Raw genomic sequence first — 15,540 nt, 5'->3', positions numbered from 1 at the left:
GAAAACCTTTAAGATACTATAAATATACACCATTTTTAAGAGAAATTTAACAAGCATGCCTACCTCAACACACAAAAAAAGTGTAAAGCCCCAGGATAGTAATAGGAAAGCTTGTAGCCCAGAATGAAGAGATGGAGCAGACATGGCAGAAAGGAGAGTACTGCTGCTTTGGCTGTGTACATGGCTACCGAGCTAAGCTAAAGTAAGGTAGCCCTAATTCTTTAAAGGACTAATGCAGGTTATTTTTAAATGGACCACAATGACTAAGAAATAAAAAAACGAAGAAAATGTAAATTGCAATGCCTGTGAGATACTCCTTGCTTGAATTAACAAAGATTAAAAAGATCCCAAGACGCATCTGTTGAGCACCTTGCCTGAAGGCTGCTTGTCAGGTAGCTATCAAGCGCCTGAGAGAGAGAGAGAGAGAGAGAGAGAGAGAGAGAGAGAGAGAGAGAGAGAGCGCCTCTGATCACTCGATCTTATTTCTAGTAATTTATCCTAAGGAAATAATTGGTCACATTCATAAAGGATGCTCATGATAGCAGTGTTATTAGAGCATAAAATGGAGACTATTTAACTAATTGGCTAAACATGATACATCCATAATTCTTTTAAAGATTATGAAAAATGCTTATATTTGTAAACATGGTGCATATATTGGTAAATGAGCACACAAAAATAGTTTACAAAGATATACACCAAAATATATTCTGCTACATTTTCTAAAACGTCTGTAAGATATTTACTTTATGAGAACAAGCACTGGCAGAGTCCATTTGGGAGAGCTGATGCTCATATCAAGGGTCCCTTCAGGAAGCCCCTTCACACCTACTGCTCTGCCCTGAGGTCAACGGTGTGTGACCATGTGCCTAGTTGATCAGTCAACTCTGTAGGAATGCGTTACAAGTAATTAATCTCTACTCCTTTGAGAGCAGGGCACATTATAGAGACTCAACACGTGCACGAGTGGCCAGATTCTCCGTTTTCCTCGAATAACTGCTGAATTTAAAGAAATCAACCCTAAAAGCAATCGCTAAGTCCCACAGTATACTCAGAACTGAGGTGAAGGGACAAGGGCCTACGACTGGACACTGGGTCTGGTCTCTGATGACTGGTCTGGTGACACCTCACCGCTTTGGGCCTCTCAGGTCTGAAATGGGCCATTGCACTTCCTAAAAGCACCATGTGCTAAGCAACACAGGCCACACCTACGGTTTAGCTGAGTGGCAAACACGGGGGACACTTCAAAATAGAAAGTCTTGAAACCTTGGGCAACTCCTACTCCCTTGCAGGGCTTGTCCTAGGAGGGCAGTAGCTGTGGCTACTGATTGGGGCTTGGTGTTGTCCCCCCTGCTATCTGTACCGGTGCGGTCCCTTCTTCCCCTCAGGTGGCCCTTCCACCTGCTGCTTGAGAGTAAGACGTCCAGTCCAGTGCCCTTTCCCCAAAGAAGCGAAGCACCAGGGTGCAGGGGAAAAACCTCAAGTGGAACCCAGAGCTTTGCAGAAGTGGTTAGGGAATGGTACTCAGTTCGTGAAATTTGTACTGCCTTCCAGCTAGGAGTCGGTTTCTCACCTGAAAAGTGAGATAATAGGACCGAATGGGGGAAGATAGGTCTTCAGAAATCACTGCAGGGAAAGTGCAAGACGCTGGAGCCCTCATGGGAAGAACACGCAAAAGCCCAGAGCCACAGTGGGCAGTGTGGTTCCTTGTTTTGTTTCCAAACTCCAAAGTTGTGTCGACTTTTCTTGGCCCTAGCATAGGCCTTCCACCAAGGGTCCTTTCAACAGAACCAGGCTGCCCTCTCACCATTCGCGCTGGGCACGCACGACTGGAGGGCTTAATCAGTAAAGACTGGAGAAAAATGTCTCGTGTGCTGGCGTCCACGCCTGCGTCCAAGCAGGAACAGGAGCCACTATGGTGCGGGAAAACGCTTGTCAGGAACGCCTGCCTTCGGAGACACTGTCTCCCAGGGCGCCTTCTTCTTCCTCCAGCCCCTTCCCAGGTGTAGAATTTGAGCCAAACCAACGGAATCCAGAGCTTTGGAAAGGGGTCTATACGGGAGGGGCAACTCCGTCCCGGAGCCACCGGTTTGGGGATAATTACTTTTAATGTCAGAAAGATTTAGTTTAATATCATCTCTATTAGGCTGCCGGGAGGGTAATTAAACGGGACGCGTCGCAGCCGGCAAACAGATGGCGTCTGCTCGCTCCGAGGCCGCGGGCAAACAGCGCAAAAGTCAATGCTTCCCATTGATACCCCCAGCCCTTCTCCTAGTCAGTAGTACAGAATCTTCACTCTTGGGCCCCCAACCCCGCGTCATCCCTGGCCCCCACCTGGGCCTTCCCTCTGGGCCTCTGCTGTGGAGTGGCCGTGAGTGATAGATGGCGTCGATCGAGCATGAGGGTGTGGAGGACTTCTTGGCTGGGTGCACACACCCCATCCCCACCCACCGGGCAGACTCCTCAGCAGATGATTCTGAGCTGAGGACACTTCTGAAAGTGTGAGCTGGGTCCTCACTGTCAGTCACTTCCTTTGGAGTGGCGGTTGGTCGGTCTTGGGCTTTTTCTGCCCGGTCCCGGCAGGCGGAGAAGGTCTGGGGCTCTATGCACTAGCATAATATTGCTTGAGGATATTCCCGGTGCTGAGTGTGCACATTCGCGACGTGGAACCCTGCAGGTTTGGCTGGGTCCACAGGCGAACATGTTTAAGAGAGCACACTGTGGAGTTAAACTTTTTGAAAGGGTCCCTTGGGTGGGAGAACGTCAGAGGTGAGCGCACCCCTCACCCCGTGTGTACATGAAGGTGTGTCCGACCCTGCACTGAGGTCCTAAGGGTGGAGTTCTGTTGGGATGTGTGGTGGTGGTGGTGGTGTTGGTGGTGGTGATGGGTCTTCGTTGACTTCCTGTTGGATATGTGCTCCCTAAGGCTAGAGGCTTAGCTGGGTCATCACTTCCAGTCCTCTCCATTTTGGGCAGGGCTCATATCAGCAGAAGCTAACTAACAATCAGGAAGGGCCTGGGAAGCCGACATGGGGGCATGGTTCTCTCAGTCCAGAACAGGCTTTTTTTTTTTCCTGATTCCTTCCTTAATTCTTCACGTGAACGCCCCCATCGGCGACTTGGGAAAAGAGAGCTTGGAAACTCAGACCCGGGGAGATATCAACTAGAGGAAAGAGCACTCGAATCTGGGTACACCCTGTGGTTTGGCCTGAGCTGGTTTGCAGGATGCGATACCTCCTGCCTTTTAAGAAAAGGAAGTTCAGCCTGGCATGGTGGCTCACGACTTTAATCCCAGCACTGGAAAGGCAGAGGCAGGCGGATCTCTGTGTGTTCGAGTCCAGCCTGGTCTACAAAGCGAGTCTAGGCAGGGCTTGTTACACTATGAAACAACCCTGTCTCTGGGAAAGGAGAACAAAACAAAACAAGACAAAACAGGTTCGATCCACCTCAAAGCAAGAGCTGGGGTTCCGGTAACCCGTTGTCGTCTCCCGTCTCCCGCGAGTTCATCTAAGTGTCAGGACATCTAAGTGCGCAAGCCTCAGGCCACCCTTCCCAGAAAACTAAGCGGATCTGGTTAGGTTATTTTGTTTTGGGGTCCACATTTTTTTTTCTGAAATATTCCCACCATAAGCTCTAAAAGCAGGCGGGTAGAAGCCTCGCGTGGAATCTGGCAGCACGCGAAGCGAAGCCTCCCTGCCCCTCCCTTCCACAGGCCAGCACTCGGGCTTAGTCAGAGTTATTCTACCCTCTGACCCCTGGGGATCTCGAGACCCTTAACTCCCTATCAAACCCTTTCTCCCGGCTCTGGAGAACTTTCCCTGTGGCGGGCAAACAGGCTGTTATTCTATATTATTCGTGTTCAGGCTCCTTTGAAACAGGCCTGGAACTTTCTGGAAGCTGTCTGCTAGATTCTGAGGCTCTCCCCTTCTTGTCTCCCCCAGTCGGATCCTCAGTTGGCTCCTTGGGCGGAGCGCATCCTGACCCTTGCAGGCCCACGGTTCTGCTTTGAGGTCCTGCTGATCTCCTCTTCTTTCCAGTCCCAGCCGCGGGTCCTCCTGAGGCAGGCTCTGGGCGCCTAGCAGATGACCGTCTGCAGTGGCAGAGACCCGACTTCCGACGCCCAAGGGTTTCTAAAAATCAATGCCAAAACGCGCGGCAGGGATCGGAAAGGGAGTAAGGAGATAGTTTCGCATTTCATTTAAACGAATTTTCTTTACTCTGAAGGAGAAAAGTAGAAAACAAAAATGAGAGTAACAGAATGTTAGCCTCAAAGGCAAAGGAAAAGTCCGAGCTGGAGAATTCGAGGGCGACGCAGTCCAAGGACTTAAACATCAGTAACAGATGGGAATAACTAGGAAGAGATACAAAATTCGAACTTGTTACCTCCTCCGCAGACCCAAGGGGTTCTCGGGCCGTGACGTCAGCACGGATTGAGGAAGGCCAAGTCAAAGCAGGTCCAGTGCCCTCGCCCCCTGCGGAAGTCTTGTGGGCTGATGGGTCTGACCGTCTGGCCGGTGCCTCCAGCCTCCAGAGGATCTGGGGAGTGGCAAAGGCGGCTTTTTACTTTCGTTTAAAAAAAAAAGTTACAAGTAAACTTTGTTAATTTCAAAGAGCCACAAAAAGAATTCCACACACACACACACACACACACAAAAGGGCAGCAAGATGCAGAGAAATTCGGAAAGGCAAGGAGGGCACAGGGGGCCGAGGGACAGGGCAGGGGCGCAGGGAGAGTAGAAGCTGCAGCGCTGGACCCACGTTCCTCCCCTGAGCTCCTAGCTTGAAAACACAAATCCTTACAAATCGCACTTACCCTCCGTGACGCCCACGGTGTCAGGACTTTGCAAACGAAGGAACTAAGCATTAAAGGTGATAGAGGGCGGGGGAAGGGAGCAAACCGGCTCTCAACTACCTCGGAGCCCGTCGGACGTGGAAACACACGGTCACGGTCAGAAGGAAGCCAGCAAAAACCATCTTGGCAAGTCTGCGGTGAACGCCCTCCCTCCCCCACCCGGGCACCCGGGTTCCACTCCCACTTCGACAGCGGTAATTGAATTGTCACCTGCTCCTGTCCCGCCCCAGGCCTCCGGGGCCACTTGGGAAGCTGGGCCTTGCCAAGCGCCCCGGGCCAAGGGAGAGTGGCTCAGTGGAGCCGGAGCCCCAGGAGTAGAGGGGTTACACACGTCTACGCGGAGAGGCGCACCGGACACGGTAATTAGGAGCAATTCACACGCTCTCGGGCGCACGGAAACTTCTTGTCACGACATTTGCAACGCTCCTCCTCGCGCACTCCTTCCCTGGCGCCCCCTCCCATCCCGCAGGCACTCAGCAGAGCGTGCGGAGTTTCGAATATTTCGGACACTGTAGAATGAGGGGCTCCCCGGGCGCGGGCCCGGCCAATCAGAGCGCCGACTGTCTCCCTTGGCCAATGGCAGGCGCCACATTGTTGTCCAATTCTGTCTAATGGAGCCCTGAGGAGCAACAATAGAGCGGGCGAGCGGCTCATTGAGAGCTGGCAGCGCCGGACTACCCGGCCCGGGGCGAGCGCAGCGTCCGGAGCGCACCGAGGGGACGCGGGTTGCAACCAGCCCGCCCCCGGCCAGGCCCCCAGCCCCGAGGCCCCTCCGGGGTGTTGGACTGCTGTGTTCCCAGAGGGGTTCGGAAGTTCGGACATGGTGGCTGAAGGAGGGTGACGTGGTCTGAGAAGGGGCCGGGGGCAGAGGGACGAGGCCGAGAGAGCCGAGGCGCGAGCCGAGCTGGGCGACGCGTGCTGTGCCAACGGAGGAGGAGCCCGGAGCTCGAGGCAGGTAGGGGAGGGCCGGCGGCCGAGCAGGGGAGGCGACTGGGTCGGTGGCCCCCGAGGGCGAGGCCCAGGCCCTGCGGGCCTTGGGCATTGAGTGCTTGAGGGTCAGGGGGAAGAGGCCTCGGAGCACACGGAACTCTGGGATTCCCAGACCGGGACCCCAGGAGCGGCTCCCGGCTCTGGCGGGGACCCGGGCTGCGTGGCGGAGAGTGGAGGCCGCGGCGGAAGCCAGGAGCAGGGCCTGCTGGGCCTTCTGCAGCTGCGGCGCAGGTGGGACTCTCCGGTCCCTTCAGGGTCAGTTTCGGAGGCGACTTCCTGTCCTCCTTTGAGGCCTGCTGGATTGTTCAAGTCCCAGAACCCTGATCTGAGACCAACACTCTGGAACCTGCGCACAAGCGGGGTCCCAAGAGGTCCCAGGATGAGGAGGGCGTGTCTGAGGACTCTGTCCCTAAACTGGGAGGGGTGGGGGTTGGGTAAGAGGCGTTGAGCAGCAAAAGGACTCCGGCTCCTGCAAAGTCTAACTTTTCTGAAGGTGTGCTTTCCTCTGACTACTCCAGACTAAAAGTCTAACCCCCAAGCCACAGGTTTCGCCCTATCCCCGCCCTACCTTTTGCTGGAGATTTTTTTCCTACGCAGCGCAGTCGCTCTCGGTGGACCTCACTCAGTCCGGGTCGCCTTGTCAGCTGTTTCTGGATGTTTTTCTTGTTATTCAACTAATCTTTGAGCTAGGGTGGCCAGTCCAAAGAAAGTTTCTTCCGATGGCTTTTCTCTCTCCTCAGCTCTCCTACACTCAGTTCTGTGGAATAGATCCTAACCCTTTAGAGGCTCAGACCACAGTATTTGCAGAATTCTTTTGGCTGTGATCCCAGGGCCATAAGCCGAACTTTGCCTCCAAGTTTTGTCTTTTAGTTCTTACCCTACTTCTAACAGGAAGAAATTCTTCAGTTCCTTTTCGCTCGAATTCCTCTGCTTCCACATTGAAAGCTACAAATAAGACCCCAGCCCAACCTGTTCACCTCCTCACCCCGCCTGCACATTTCTCTCCTCTTCACCTGTTCACCAAACGGGATCATTTTGCTCCCTTTTTTTCTTGCTTTGCCTTTGACATCCGCTTGTTGGTCCCAAGTTTTCTCTGTAATCTGAGTCCCTTTCAGGCAAATATTTCTCTTTTCTCGGCTCACCCCAATTAACCTAAGCTTTGGGCATAATATTTTCTTTCCAAATCCTCTTTACATTCAACTGCACCAATGACTTCCAAACGTTGTCTTGTTTTTTCCCCTTGGCGGAACTACTGATTCAAACGAAATCTTACACGTGTAGTCAGATATTAGAGGTCAGAGGTGGGGGTGGGGGTGTTCTGTTTACAGGGAGGTTCCAGAGCGCCTCCCCAGCAGTTTGACAGCAACAAGTTTAGTTAAACTTGTACAACCAAAGTTTCCCAAAATGGGTTTCTGCAGGCCGTGCTTAAGCCTAGTAACTGTACCACCCTGACTCAGGTCTCCCCACTTTCCCCACGCTAGGTCCAGCCATGGAGCTGCGCTCGGAGCTGCCCAGCGTGCCCGGCGCGGCGACAGCAGCAGCGACAGCGACGGGACCACCCGTGGCATCGGTGGCATCGGTGGCTGCGGCGGCAGCTGCCGCAGCATCGCTACCAGTGAGCGTGGCCGGAGGCTTGCTGCGGGCGCCGCCGCTGCTGTTGAGGGCAGCGGAGAAGTACCCGCGGACCCCCAAGTGCGCGCGCTGCCGCAACCACGGAGTGGTGTCCGCGCTCAAGGGCCACAAGCGCTACTGCCGCTGGAAGGACTGCCTGTGCGCCAAGTGTACGCTCATCGCCGAGCGCCAGCGCGTCATGGCGGCTCAGGTGGCCTTGCGCAGGCAGCAGGCGCAGGAGGAGAACGAGGCGCGCGAGTTGCAATTGCTGTACGGCACTGCCGAGGGCCTGGCGCTGGCCGCCGCCAACGGCATCATTCCCCCGCGGCCTGCCTACGAAGTCTTTGGCTCGGTTTGCGCCACCGACGGCGGGGGGCCGGGAACTGGAGCGCCCGCGGGGAGTGCAGGGGGCGCTGGGGGCGCAGGGGGCGCAGGTGAGAGCATGGCCACACTGGGGGTGGGGTGGGGTCTGGAAGGAGGAGCCCAGGGGACACAGGGCTGGTGTGCGAGGCCTAGTGGCTTGTTCCCTCCCTGACAAAGCGCAGCTCCCTTCCTTAGATGCCCCAACTACTTAACTGTGGCTCTCCACCCACTCATAAACTCTCTGCCCTGCCAGCAGTTTTTATACTTTCTTCCTCGCCCTCACCCCAGGCCCCAAGGCAACACTTTAGCCTTACTCTTGTTAGGGGGCAGGTCCTTAGTTACTGCCTAACTCATTTAGCTGGGCCGTCTCCCCTGGCAGCCCGGAAGCCGCCCATCTGTTCTGCTCTGAGCTTCTTACAGGCCACCTCTCTCTTTTCTTCCCAACTCTTCTGAAAAGACCCTGGCAATCCTTCTAATCCGCACTACTTCCCTAAGTACTGGAGACGCCCTCTTTCGTTTCTCAGCAAGATTCCTTTCCTCCTGTTCCTAAGGCATTTCTGACAAAACATTCTCTGCGTTCCCCTCGCTCTGGCTCCGTTTCTCTCTCGTGCACGCCTGGTTTCTCATAGTTGGCACTTTTTTTTTTCCTTTTTCTCGGGTCCCTTTCCTTTGCTCTGTCTACTCCCCGCATAAGCCCACCTTTTTGACACGAAGGTGAGGGAGGCAGTTGGGCAATGGGACGGGCCCCCGGCTCTCAGACTCTTTGGAAAAAGGACATTTCTTAGGAGTTTTGGAAAATGTGGTCTAGAAATAGGATGTAATTTATTTTGTCTGTAGAGAGGCTAAGGACCTAGTCCCCTAAGGGTCCCTCTCTCCAGGTTGAAGTGCCTAAGGCTCTGGCAGCCTGAGTGAGTAGTGTCTTCCACATACTCTGAGGTATAGGTAGAAGTTCTGTTTGCTCGGATTTGAACCTTGACAAAGCCACTTCTCTAGGGCGGGGTGAGATGGGAAGGGAATGGAGGTGATAGGGCACAGATGTAGGAAGAGCATACTGAACATTAAGTTTTCAGGGTGTCAGGTCGGGGTGGGGGAGGGGGCTGGGCACAGAAGAAGCGTGAACCTAGGAGGAGGGGGAGAGCTGTAGGATCTTTGGGAAGAGGTAAAAATAAAACCAGAGCCCTGTCAAGAATAGTTGGGAGGTCGAGAGGAACAAGAAGAAACTGGCATTCAAAAGGGTCCAGTGTTCTTAATCCCTCCTCACGTCTCCGTCTTTTCCCTCCTCTCAGAGGCCAAGTTGCAGAAGTTTGATCTGTTTCCCAAGACTCTGCTTCAGGCCGGCCGCCCCGACAGTCCGCAGCCGCCGCCAGGGAAGCCCTTGTCGCCCGACGGCGCGGACTCAGGTCCCCGGACCTCGTCCCCGGAGGTGCGGCCCGGCTCAGGCTCGGAGAACGGAGACGGCGAGTCCTTTTCCGGGTCGCCTCTGGCCCGGGCCTCCAAGGAGGCGGGTGGCAGCTGTCCTGGGAGCGCGGGCGCCGGCGGTGGCGGCGAGGAGGACAGCCCCGGCTCCTCCAGCCCCCTGGGTTCCGAATCAGGTTCGGAGGCTGACAAAGAAGAAGCCGAGGCCGCACCGACTCCGGGGCTGGGCGGCGGGCCCGGGCCGCGGCAGCGGACGCCGCTGGACATCTTGACGCGCGTCTTCCCGGGCCACCGGAGAGGCGTCCTGGAGCTGGTGCTGCAGGGCTGTGGCGGCGACGTGGTGCAGGCCATCGAGCAGGTGCTCAACCACCACCGCGGAGGCCTGGCGGCTGGCCTGGGCCCCGCCGCGCCGCTGGAGAAGGCCGCGGTGAGCGCGGCGGTGGAGGACGCGTGGCCCGGGCGCGTGGAGGCCGCAGCCGCCGGGGGAGCCGGGTTGCCCGCTCCGCTGCAGACCGGGCCCGCCGCGCCCCCGCACCACAGACCCTTGCTGGCCGGGGCCATGACGCCCGGCGCGCTGGGCTCGCTCAGCAGCCGCTCCGCCTTCTCGCCGCTGCAGCCCAATGCCAGCCACTTCGGCGCCGACGCGGGCGCCTACCCTCTGGGCGCGCCGCTCGGCCTAAGCCCCCTGCGCCTGGCCTACTCCGCAGCGGCGGCCCACAGCCGCGGCCTGGCCTTCATGGCGCCCTACTCCACGGCCGGCCTGGTGCCCACGCTCGGTTTTCGGCCGCCCATGGACTACGCCTTCAGCGACCTCATGCGCGACCGCTCGGCCGCCGCCGCCGCTGCGGTGCACAAGGAGCCCGGCTACGGGGGCGGGCTGTACGGGCCCATGGTCAACGGCACCCCTGAGAAGCAGTAGGGTATGGGGCCAGGCAGCCCGGCCACCCCGAAACAGCGACCTAGCCTGCTCCCCCAGCCGCAGGCCCCTCCTCGCCCTGCCCTGCGCCCTCCGCTCACAGTTGGCTTTAGGGACTTGCTTGAGAGTGTGGGGGTGGGGGGTGGGAGCACCTCGGCTGACCGCGCAGGTGTCCCCAGAGGAGCCCTGTGGTCTGGGTGCTCGCCCCGATTCGGGCCACCTTCCCCCGGGCCTGCTCGCCTGGCTGGGGATCCCTAAGAACCCCGAGGGCGACTGCGGCCGCGCCCACCCCTGCTGCTCCCTCTGCTCCGCTCGCCTCCCCAACACGCGCTCAGGTGGATGGCAGGATGGACCAGCCTCTTGTGTGTCCTCCAATACACATCCCCCTTTCGTTTTTAAAAAAAATCCGCTCTAACAAATATAAATTTAGGATGTATACATCTCTTGGCACTGACTCGAGTCTTTGGGACACATATATATCGGTATCAATTGTAAAAAAAAAAAAAAAAAAAAGGAGACGTTCTAAGGTGCACTTTCCTCGTTGCGGTATTTGTCGCTCTCTTTGTTGCTTATGCCGATAAGCATGGGTTTCCTTGGTGCAGTGTGAGTTTTTATATATGTATAAATCTATATATAATCTATACATATATATATACAAGCCAGTGTATAATGTTATAAAATGGAATTCTAAGTTATTAATTGTAATCTGTAGGTGACCTCGGTATTAACGTGGAAAACATTCAAAACTCAAAGCAAAAAAAAAAGGACAAAATGGAAAAAAATTAGACTATTCGCACATTGTACGTATCGGGTTTTATAGCTGAAATCTACTGTACGCTGGGGAGGTACCCTGCCGACCCCTGGTCCACCGGCCTGCGGCTGTTCTCCAAAGCGGTCCAGGCTGCGCTGAAGCACGAATAGAGCGTCGGGTGAGTGAGCCAGAAGCTCCCGGACTCGCCAGCGAGCGACGCTGCGCACAGCTGCTCACTTTGTGCTTTCCTTTGCATAGGTATGAGCTAGAAATAAATGTTATTTTCTAAATAAAGTAACGCTCGAATCCCGTTCCGCTCCTCAGGCGGCTGGGAGGAAAAACTTTTAATTTCCCACTGGGGCCGCGGTGGCCCGAAGTCACGGATCGCGCCTGTGTCCGGACCCTGAAGGAACCCAGACAGGAAGCTGCGGGGTGGCGCCTGGGACCGCGCAGTGGGGGGCGCGGCTGGGAACCTGCTGTTAAGGTGACGCGAGGGCGTGGTGAGCGTCGCCTGGTCTGGCGCAGGTTCCCGCACCGCAGGCCGGGCCCTGGGCTCTTCCCCCGCGCAGATGACCTAGCTGCGGTCCTAGACGCACACCTCACTCTTGGCTTCTTGAGAATTTCTGGGGTCCAGGGCGCTGGGCAGGGCGGCTGGGAGACGACCTGCGACACGTCTTTTGCCAGGACCTGCGGCCTGAGAGTTATTCGGTGTCGTAGAATGCCGCCTTCGCCAGATGCAGTGCACTGAGAGTGGCGGGGAGGACGCCCCTTCGGGCCAGGCCACTGCGCACCTCTTGCGAATTAGCTGCCCCTCTGCCGACCCCTATCTCCGACCTCAAATCCCTCCCTCCTGCTCTCCGCAGGGTCACTCCTCCACTCCAGGAAATAGGGTGCCCCCTCCCCTAGACTGGGCCCGGAGACATCCCAAGGTAAACTTCTGGGGCCGGCTCGAGTTCCGCCAGGCGGTGAAACTTAATAGCAGGACAAGAAAACGGTTTAATAAAGAAGGGCTTTAATAGGGAACTAATTTGATTGAGTTGCCTAATTCCACTTTAATTGGAAAGGGGGTTCGGCTGTTTGGTTATAAAGTGTGAGGGTGACGATGAGATGGAGGGAGGGGGTGAGAGCGAGAAAAGAAAGATGCGGGCAAGAAAGAGATGAGTCGGGGAAAGAATGAAGATGGAGGGGTTAAATGAACGGAGCAAGTTAAGAAAAGAGGAGAGGTACGGGGTGGGGGTTTATGGGGCCAGCCACCGCCCACTCCAACTTTCCTGAGCCCTCCAGGCCTAGCTCAGTCCGCCAGTTCCCACCGCCCCACCCAGGTTTCTGCTCCAACCATTGTAGGCTGTGTGGAAGGAGAAGCTAAGATCCGCAAGCTCCCTTGGTTTCAGGAGTGACCTACACTGGGTCCCCTGAAGCGCCTGGATTGCTTGCAGGTGTTCAGGACAAATGCAAGCAGCAAAGCCCCGGTTTATTCCCAAGAATATCTGTGCTCCGCGAGTTTCGAGATGGTTGTTTTTAGTTCACCCTCAGCGAAGTTTGCCTTATTGCCCTGTTTTCGGGAGGAGGAAACGTGCCCCGAAGACCAGTGTCAGGATCTCCCCTCCTCGTGTCCTCGCCAGGCGCCCGTGGGTCTACTTTGCTCTTAGATCTTTGCACACAGGTGACTTTGCAGACACACGGTGGAGGGTCCGTAGAAACGTTGGTTTTGTGTTCCTTTGTGACTTGTCTGGAAGATCCAGATAGCTGCTGCCCTAAGCTGGGGCCCCCAGCACCTATGGTAAAGCTAGGTCGTGAGCAGAGGGAATCCCCCAGCGGTGTCTACTGAAGCCTCTCCCTGGTGTCGCTCATCTTGGTGACTCAGGCCGGTCAATCAGAGCCTGGCAAAGGTGGCATGCCCCTGACCCACAACTCACAACCTACTGCGCAGTCAGGAAGAGAGACACCACGACCGGCCTGGAAGAGCCCAGTTCAGAGCCCGGTCAAGGTCACTCCCACCCTGGTGAAGGAGTGGTCAGGGGCAAGCCAGAGACTAGGCTCCCCCCCACTCTCCCGTTCTTTCCTAGGGTCTGCACTTGGGACATACGGTGGGAGAGGTCCCTAGGCCCTCGCTAGACAGGTGAGGTGACAGCGGAGCCAATGCCAGCGTCGGGAACGCAGCATTGGACTCAAATCCCTGGTTTCTGTTGTCCACGTTTATTCTCAAATTCTCACGAAGCCAGCTGGAACTGACCTTGGCTTGGACACTGGGAAGACTCAAACTGAGACCACTGTGGTTAGCTCAGGCTGGTGGGGAAAAGCGTCCTTCGGGGGAGGGGGAAGTAGCGATTGAAAACTTGTCATCTTTTTCCTCCTCCACTACCACTACCGAGTGCCCAGTGTGTGCCCGGTCCTATACTGAACATGCTTCAGATAAGTAAGAAGGTGTCAGGAGCTGGTGGCCATCTTATACCACTGGCTGGTTATCAAAGACGCATACAAAGTATGCACTAGCTGTATGCTACATTCAGTTACCAGACCTACTTTACAAGTGTATGTCTGAGACCATCAGTTGGTGATGGAATGACGCTGTAGTTGTAACTGAAACCATGAGGAGAGGCATTCCGCTCTGTGCCTCGGAAATGCTGCCCCAGGGAGGCAAGTGAGGCCAGGTGCTTAACCTGGCTGCCACCTCTATTAAATGGTGCGAATAGTATAGTCTGTTTCTCTGGGCACCATGGAGGAGTCAATAATGTGTAAACAGCTCTTAGCTTGTGCTTGCTCACTAGGTGTTTACTGTTATGATTCTCTATCCTTTGGTGCGGGAATTGTCCCATTTAAAAAGAAAAGCAAGGTCCTCAGAAGGACTGGGCCGTAGGATGGAGTTCTGCTTGTCAATCCTGAGTGTCCTGTCTTTGCCCAGATCCACAGGTCCACAAGCACACCGGAGAGGATGATTCTGTAAAGGCTCCTAAGGAGAGAGGAAGCTGGGTACAGGCAACATGGGGCAGAATCGGAACAGGGTTACAAAGTTGGTGTGGGTTGAGCAGAGGCTATAGAGACTACACTGAAATCAGATGTCAGGATCTCTGCCTGAGGAGCCGGAGGATTGTGGGTAGAGCGAGGTGCAGGGAGCCGTGGGCAGCACAGAGGGAGATACAGTGCGGTCTGTAGATTCTCTGGAGAAAGGACGAACCTTTCTGAAGTGGAGACATGAAAACCCGAGATAGTGCAGAAAATGGTCAGTGGGAGTAGGAAGGTGGCCACTGAGAGGCAGATTTCTCTGCTGGTCCAGCTTTGAGGGCTAGGGGGTCCTGGAGGATTCTCAGGTGTCTGGGCTGGGAAGAGCAGTTTAATGGTATGAGACCCTTAAGCGGAGACAAGATTAGAGAGAAAATGTTTGTTGTACATACAGTTTAGAAGGCTTACAGATTATCTGGAGGTGAACATGAGGGTGGGAAGAATCAACCCCTGGGCTCCAGCAGGGGCTTGTGGGGAAGGAGAGGCTAAGACTCCCTAGAGAAACACTGGGGGAGGCTGTGGGCCTGGGGTCAGGGTGGAGTTTCTCACTGTTTCTGTTCACCCCAAGAGAACGGCCTCTTATAATCATTTTCTTAACGTTCTGCACCCTATAAAAGCCGTAGTTCTGGGACAGGACCCTAGGCAGCCCTCGCTGGACTTAACTGTGAGGCTCAGATTTCAGGGCTCCTTGGGGGTAGAGTAACTCCCTTTCAGCATTCTGCCCCTTATTTGCTCTCTGACCCGTTCAGTTCTGCTGCTTTTCTCTCCCTTTGTCCCGACTCTCTGGGCCTGTACTCCCCAGTTACTCCAAGCTTCTCAGACTCCCATTTTTGTACCCACAGGTCCCCTCTGCTTAGAAAGTCCTTCTACCACCACCCTCTCATTCTGAGGACTTTTCTCAACTCCAAGCCTCGGTTTCTCAGGTAGATTTATTATGACTGGAGTAATGATCGAGCTTCTCGCTGCTCACTTGGGCAGGCCCTTCTCAGGGTTTTGTAGCTGTACCTGTGACTTCTTCAAGCTTTACCTCCCGCTAAAAACTATATCAGTCGCTGCCCAGTTTAGTGCACTTGGTCCTGCCCTGTACCTGCTGTTTCTTTTGTTGGATAATAAATGTTTCCAAATTTAATAACTTAAAACAAGAAACACCTTATTATCTTATGTTAGACTTTTTTTCTTTTGCTCCATGTACTCTAGACTTCCATTCCCTGTGGTGACATTAGGCTGATGTGTGTGTTGGCCTGGAGGAGCTGAGGTTGACGCTGACAGTCACAAGTCTGATGCCTTGTTATGGCTGACTGTGTCTGGGCTGCAGTATGTAGTCCGTCACTCATGGTGGCCTCAGGAGGTCAGGCTTTTCTCATGGCAACTCGTGTTTCTGAGGCAGGTGCTCCACCAAGCAAGGGGAAAGTCGTGTGGCCTTTTATAACCTAACATTTACAGGTCAGAAAATACTGCAAGATTGTAATCTTCTCATGACATGTCACCAAGGTCACACTGACTTGAAATGATTTATTCTTCCTCTTCCTCCCCCCCCCTTCTCCTCCTTCCTTGTGAAATTGTAAAACTAAATGTGCATCTTGAGAACAGCGGAGGAGTTCACGGGCTGAGCAGGCATTAGATCAGCTGTACCCCGGGGTG

The 15,540-nt window shown here is 55.0% G+C and overlaps 2 protein-coding genes across 3 annotated transcripts; one reads left to right on the top strand and one right to left on the bottom strand.

Annotated features, from left to right (window-relative positions):
* Positions 1-3,297: 3,297 nt before the first annotated feature.
* LOC147004236 (uncharacterized) lies at positions 3,298-5,674 on the bottom strand. Of its 2 annotated transcripts, none has more exons than XR_015047233.1 (3): positions 4,814-5,674; positions 4,384-4,536; positions 3,298-4,218 (listed from the first exon to the last, which is right to left on the bottom strand). XR_015047233.1 is itself a non-coding variant. In XM_085838415.1 (3 exons), exons 1-3 carry the CDS (start codon positions 4,862-4,864, stop codon positions 3,840-3,842), a joined length of 495 nt encoding a protein of 164 aa, XP_085694541.1. In that variant the 5' UTR covers positions 4,865-5,214; the 3' UTR covers positions 3,298-3,839. The 2 variants fall into 2 exon arrangements, 1 of the variants encoding a protein (XP_085694541.1); XM_085838415.1 differs by having other exon boundaries at positions 3,298-4,130; positions 4,814-5,214.
* Positions 5,675-5,682: 8 nt separating this feature from the next.
* Dmrta2 (DMRT like family A2) lies at positions 5,683-10,263 on the top strand. The gene is made up of 3 exons (XM_021161506.2): positions 5,683-5,807; positions 7,324-7,887; positions 9,103-10,263. Exons 2-3 carry the CDS (start codon positions 7,332-7,334, stop codon positions 10,149-10,151), a joined length of 1,605 nt encoding a protein of 534 aa, XP_021017165.1. The 5' UTR covers positions 5,683-5,807; positions 7,324-7,331; the 3' UTR covers positions 10,152-10,263.
* The last annotated feature ends 5,277 nt before the right edge of the window (positions 10,264-15,540 follow it).

This window comes from Mus caroli, unplaced genomic scaffold, assembly GCF_978045245.1.
Source record: "Mus caroli unplaced genomic scaffold, Mus_caroli_1 scaffold_6, whole genome shotgun sequence".
NCBI classification, from domain to species: Eukaryota; Metazoa; Chordata; class Mammalia; order Rodentia; family Muridae; genus Mus; species Mus caroli.
Note: the sequence above shows the minus strand (reverse complement) of the source record. Positions and strands in the feature narration are given on the sequence as shown.